At 47.4% G+C, this 6,164-nt stretch overlaps 1 protein-coding gene across 2 annotated transcripts in view; it reads left to right on the top strand.

Annotated features, from left to right (window-relative positions):
* The first annotated feature begins 1,073 nt into the window (after positions 1–1,073).
* LOC122166491 (glycogen phosphorylase, brain form) overlaps positions 1,074–6,164 on the top strand; it is a 19,954-nt gene continuing 14,863 nt past the window's right edge. Inside the window, exons 1-3 of one of the 2 annotated variants that reach the window (XM_042830321.1) lie at positions 1,074–1,088; positions 4,798–4,862; positions 5,354–5,490. In XM_042830321.1, coding sequence (XP_042686255.1) covers positions 5,428–5,490 — 63 coding nt within the window. In that variant the 5' untranslated portion in view covers positions 1,074–1,088; positions 4,798–4,862; positions 5,354–5,427. Of the gene's footprint in view, positions 1,089–4,797; positions 4,863–5,290; positions 5,491–6,164 lie in introns of those variants that run through there. The other variant, XM_042830313.1, reaches the window with a different exon arrangement.

Here is a 6,164-nt window from a genome sequence, read left to right as displayed (position 1 = left end):
TTGGTTGTGGGTGTCATCGGTTTCCGGGCGGCCATGTTGGTTGTGGGGATCGCTAGCTGCGGGACGAAGTGCTGCTAACGGTGGCATTTTCCGTTCTTCTCCCAGGGCCAGCTCTGAGGTTCGGAGGATTATGTTGCTCAGAGCCCGGTCCAGTCTGATGTTGAATGTTTCCAGGGATGGGGCCTGCTTTTCCCGTTTCCTCCAGCAGAGCCAGGAGGCCTGGTGTCCTGGTCAAGGCCCGCCTGCCTTGGGGCCCTCAGCAGTGTGGGGAGCACCAGCTACACACTGCTGCTGCCTGTGGCCGCTCTGGCTCAGCCCCAGCAATGCACCAAGAGCTGCCTGTAGTTCCTGATTATGCAAACGCCCACGTTTGTGCTGCTGGATGCAAGGAGGCAGGAGGTGAGCAGGCTGGCCTGCACTCTCTCAGTGCCTTTACCAAGGAACAAAGGCTCGGCTGAGTCCACAGCATGAAGCCTTAAGGCAGCCTGACACCCTGTGATTTGTTGAGTGGGGAGTTGCATTGAAATGTAGCAGAACAGCATGCATAAAAGTTACGAGCTGCCCTCTCCTGTGGGAGCATGGGCCAAAGCTGAGGCTGGAGAAGCTGACTGGAGGACCAAAGAAAGAAAGGCCGTTTCTTGTTTCTGAACTAGCCACTAACCTTTTGAATGGCATTGCACCAAGCAGGTGTAACATGGACAGATCAATGCAGTGGGAAGAGTGTTAAAACCAAGGTGTGATGATGAACAGGCTGCCACAACAGAGAGGTGCTGTAAAGGAAGGGAAGCTGATTGCTCATCTATATCAGAAAGATTCCAGGTTTGCAGGGGAAAGCTTCACCAAGGAGAGATCTCCAGAAAAAGATCCTTCCCCAGTGGCAGTCAGCCTTTTAGTGAGGCCTAAGGGAGGTGCAGCCAGGATCCACTCCTTCCAGTCACACACATGAATTGCTTTCACCTGCGTTCCCAGGGCTGACTGGGTCTTTTCCCCAGGTGATCAATCAGTGGTTCAGGCTGTGACTCAGCAGTTCCCATTCAGCAGAAGATGACCTCTGTTTCTGGAAGGATGGTAACCCAGAGATGCTAACTGTAAGCATAACCTTAAAAGCTGAAGGTTTAAATATAAAATGCTAAGCCTAAATCACGACCTATAAAATGCAAACTCTGAAATGCTGCCCTTGAAAAGCTAATGCAAGAAAGGAAGCCCTAAACTGCTACCCCAAAATTCTAACTGTAAAATGCTAACCCTAAAACACTAACTTCAAATGCAAGCCTTACAAAGTAGCTATAAAACCTGAAGTCTGCAAAGTGAACCCTAAAATACTAAGCTTAAAATGCTAATCCTAAAAGGCTAACTGTAATACACTAACTCTAAGCCTAAAATTTCAACTCTAAAACCTTAATCTAAAACTACTAATCTTAAAGGCTAAAAAAAAAACCCTAAAAAGCTAATAATGAAATGCTCATTGTGAAACATAAGCTGTAAAACTTTAACCCAAAACCTCTAACCATAAAGAAAATCTTAAAAAACAAACAAACAAACAAACAAAAACTAACAGTAAAATCTGAACACCAAAACACTGAAAACACTAAAATGATAACCCTAAAACAGGGACTGCAAAATGTTAAAATGGAAACTCTGAATCTATCTTTCCAATTTGGAGAGAAGAATATTGTGGGGGATCATATTTATGGCCTTACTGAAGTCCGGCTTGGTGACATCAGTGTCTCTTCCCTTGTTTACTGGTGCAGTTACACCACAATTGAAGGCCATCAGGCTGGCCAGGCAGGACCTGCCCTTGGTGAAGCCGTGCAGGTTGTCCCATATCCCATCCCTGTCTTCCACGTGTCTTAGCATAGCTTCCAGGAAGGTCTGCTCCATGATCTTCCTCACAGCAGTGAGGCTGCATCATCCTTTCTACCCTTCTTATAAATAGATGCAACAATGCCTTCTCCTGTCACCAGGGACTTCACTTTGCTGCCTTGACTTCTCAAGTATTATGGAGAGTGGCTTGGTGGCTACATCAGCAGATTCCCTCAGGACTCTGGGGTGCATCTCACCAGGACCCATAGACTTGTGCATGTTTGTGTTCCTCAGGCAGTCACGAAGCTGATCTTCACTTAGAGCAAAATACTTTCCCTAAAACATGAAGTCTAAAACTTTACAAGCCTAACTCTAAAACGATAGACCTAAATGCTAACTATAAAGATGCTAAATCTAATCCTCAACTTCTACATTTATGTGTAACCCCAAATGATAAAAACATGATAAAACACTATGCATAAATACAAACCCAAACACACTCACTGAAAGAGAGTTAACACTGACAAGTTAAATGTAAAATGCTAACACTAAAATTTTGGCTGTAAATCACTCTCAAAAGCCAAGCTTGTAACGCTATCCCTAGAACTGCAACCATAAAACTCTAGTTCTAAAACACTGAACTCTAACCCTAAAATGCTGACTCTACACTGCTAACCCTCATTACCAAGCCTATGCATAACCCTATGGTGCAAACTCTAGCTCTAAACAGCAACTGTTAAAAGCATAACCTCAGAAGTTGTACTCCGAGTGAAATTGTCAATGGTAAAAGTAGAATGTGAACCATAAATGCAAAGCCTCAACTGTTACCTTTAAAACATGCTAACCTTCAGTGCTAACTGCAAAACACAAATCCTCGAATGTTTACCCTAAAATGCTACCTGTAAAATGCTCAATGCTAACCCTAGGCTGCTAACCTTGTAAGGGTAAGTGTACAATCATAACCCTACAGTGCCAGTCCTAAATAGCTGTAAGGTACCAGAGCTCTTTATTCCTTTCCACAGCCTCCCTGCGGCTCTGTGTAAATGTGTGGCATGGACATTCTAGATCTAACAGCTGAAGCAGTCCACCTTCCAAGCACTCTGCCCAGCTCAGTGTGCAGAGCATTGCAAGTGCTGCCAACTGCTTTTTGTGCTCACAGGAAGTATCAGAAAGGTTAATGGTCTTCAAACATTAGCTCTCATGAGGTACACTCTGGTACTTGGCACACACTGAGACTGTCAGGAAGGTGCATTTGAAGGATTGATCTGAGAAGAGCTGGATTTAAATGAGGAAAAAAGGATCCGGGCTGGCAGTGGGAAGAATTCCAAGAGAGCTGAGTCTGTTAGTCTGGCTCTTTTCAGCCTGACATCCCCTTGGCCAAACGAAGCTGCTAAATATTGCTGTGGGACTGGAGAGAGATGGCCAGCAAGACCACATTCTTTTGAGTTTCAAAGTGGTTACCAGAGTGAAGTTTGTAAAAGTGTCCTTGCTTCCACTGAGAAATGTTTAGGAAGCCAGTCACCAAAGCTGCAGTAATTAGGGCATGAGCAGCCACTGGAGAAATAACAGAAGCTGCCACTTGGAAGGTTTTCAGGTCACCCTGCTGAAAGACAGAGAAGTGACCAGCAGATGATGTTATAATCTGGTGCTGGCTGGAAGGTGAGGTGAAGTTAGATTGTCATCTTTCTTTATGGCTGCACTTCTGGTTTTGTCCCTTGCCACTTCCTCACTGCATTCACTGTGGCTTTCTCTGCTCTGTTACGTGTTTTAGATGGCTTAGAGGACCTGCAGACAAGAAGTGTGGGGATGCTGGATTTGGGTGGTGAATCAACACAGACTGAGATAATCAAGTGCACCCTCAGTGAAATTGCTGATGACACTAAGCTGAGTGGTGCAGTGGATGCGTTGTAAGGAAGGGATGCCATCCAGAGGAACCTGGGCAGGCTTGAAAAGTGGGCCTGATCTTTGTTCCTCATTAATGCCTGGTGGTGGTGGTGCATTGGGGGAGAGGCTGGGCAGTGCTTCAGACAATTACCTTTTCATTCCTTTACGCTGCAGACAGGCCCTCACTCGGGTTGGTCGAGGTAAACAGACTGTAAAAATAGGAACTTCCTGTGCAGCCAGTGAGAAACCTGATGTGCAGAGCAACAGGCACAGTGGCTGGGAAAGTGAGGGGCTCCAGCTCTGCCCCTTGCTTTGAAGCTGCCTCTGCGCCCTGTGTTTCAGGCAGAGGGGAGCAGCTCCTCCTCATCTGCTTTTCTGTGGGATGTGGGTCAGTGCTATGTGCTGGAGGTTGTGCTGCCTTTGAGGAGGGGTAGGAGAAAGGTTGGAGGAGTGCCTGCAGCGTTCCCAGTCTTTAAAGAGGCAGATTATTGTGGACAGCTCTTCACTGTGTTTTTACAAGGAGAGATTATCCTTCTGGGCAGGACTAACGTGACAGTGGGCTGTCACACCGTTCTGCTTATGGGCATTAGCTACTGACTCGAGCTGCTTTGCTGGGACCACGCAGAGGAGACGAGCACATCCCAGACAAGTTGTCAGCAGAGTACCAGAGGAAGCATGTTTGATGTTCACAGAGGCTTTTCTTCCCTCTGCAATGACCTGAGACTTGGGCCGAGGCCATTCTAGGAGCTGAGGGAAAACCCTGTAAGTTACAGGCACACCTTGAGTCTTGGCTCTGAGCATAGAGCATGTTGCTCTGTCGTGGGAGAAAGGGGTTGTTTGTCCCCTTCCTGCTGGGCTGAGGTGCCTGAGTGGTATGCAGATTCCTGTCACCGTGGCTGAGTGTCTCTGAGACAAATGCAGGAGGTGACACTGCTAGATCCCAGCAGCCATGGATTCTCTCCAGCCTTGGGAGGCACGGGGCACTCGAGCTGTGACTGGAGCGTAGAGATCCATTGCTGAGCATGTGGGACAGAAAGGAGCAGGGCTTGAGATGAGGGTGCTAAAATTAACTCCTGTTTTTCCCTAAAATGGCTTTATTTACTTCTGCAGGAGGTGAGGAACTCATCAGTCCTTGTTTACTGTCTGGTTTCAAATCTGGATGGCAGCATGCTGAGGTAGTGTACAAAATCAAAGGGCAGAAAGCAGGCATAGGGCTTTATCACTCTCTTCCTATCTAGGCCAGCTGGTAGCAAATTAGATTATACACCTTCAGCCTCCTGGAGAGTCTAAATTATCTGTCTGTGTGCTCTTCTGTCTGGCTTTCTGATGCACTGTTATGGAGGTGCTGCAGCTTCTGCTCATGCTGTGGTGTGTCTGCCCAGTAACACAGACAGAGGTGAGCACCCTCTGAGCCTCTTTCAGTGCACTTCTGCCTCAGACGGTGTTGTTCATCCTGGGCTGTCACACAGTTAATCTCAGCCTGAGGATGGTCTGAATTAACACTGAAAGAAGAGGGAAGTGTGTTATTTCAGTTCTCTGTGAAGAGCCTATAAGAATTCATGAAGTGCTGTTGTGCAGAAGGAAGCTGTCTCCTTGCAGCTCCTACACAGATTGCATTTGTTGAATCTATCTATGCTACACGACGTGTCTCTGCTCATTGTTTTAGGTGAGCCTCTGTGTCAGTATTGTTCTAACAAAGCAGCAAAGTTGCTCCACAAGAGACTGCATAAAGGTGAAGAAATGAAGGGCTTGGATTTTCATGCTTTTCCCTGCTATGATGCTTGTTCAGCAGAGCTTGGTCTCGTGAGTATGCTTGTTTTCATTTCATTTCAACTTTAAATGACAGACAGTGGAAGAAATGGCAGCGATGGCACGGATCGTGATGCTGTGCTAAGCTGCCATGGGTACTGTGCTGCACTGACCTCAGGCAGATGTTGATTGCTGCATTTCTTTATAGAAGGCACTGGGGATGTGAGATAGGACCTCCAACTGGTACGAGCAAACTTAGCCTCTTGTCATCCACTAAGGATGTGGTGCAGGACCACGTCTAAGACCTTGCACAGGTCCTTCTGAACTGCATTTTGAGTGATCCCTGCTGAGAAAGACATTGCTTTGTAAAAACTTACAACTGGATACCAAGGTTGGTACCTTGGCAAGGTGGTGGAATTGCTGGATCAAATGAGAGAGGCCCATGAGTTTGGTACAGTGCTGCATTTGGCGGCTCTAGGGGTGGATCAGAGTACGAAGTAAGGACCACAGACGTGATTCAGCCACAAAAAGAAACGCTGAGCACAGCTTGTTGAACTTCACAGGTGTCAGTGCCTCGGCAGGTCTAAATGCCATTGCGTGGCGTGCCGGCTCCCGCACGCAGCTCTCGCTTTGCTCAATGAACGTCGTCGCGCTGAGCTGCGGCCGCCTGGCCCCAACTCCTCCCTCCGGCCCCATCCCTCCGGCCCCATCCCTCCGGCCCCATCCCT

This window comes from Centrocercus urophasianus, unplaced genomic scaffold (genome assembly GCF_019232065.1).
Source record: "Centrocercus urophasianus isolate 14NV4802_14NV808 unplaced genomic scaffold, USGS_Curo_1.0 seq_10, whole genome shotgun sequence".
Taxonomy (NCBI): domain Eukaryota; kingdom Metazoa; phylum Chordata; class Aves; order Galliformes; family Phasianidae; genus Centrocercus; species Centrocercus urophasianus.
Note: the sequence above shows the minus strand (reverse complement) of the source record. Positions and strands in the feature narration are given on the sequence as shown.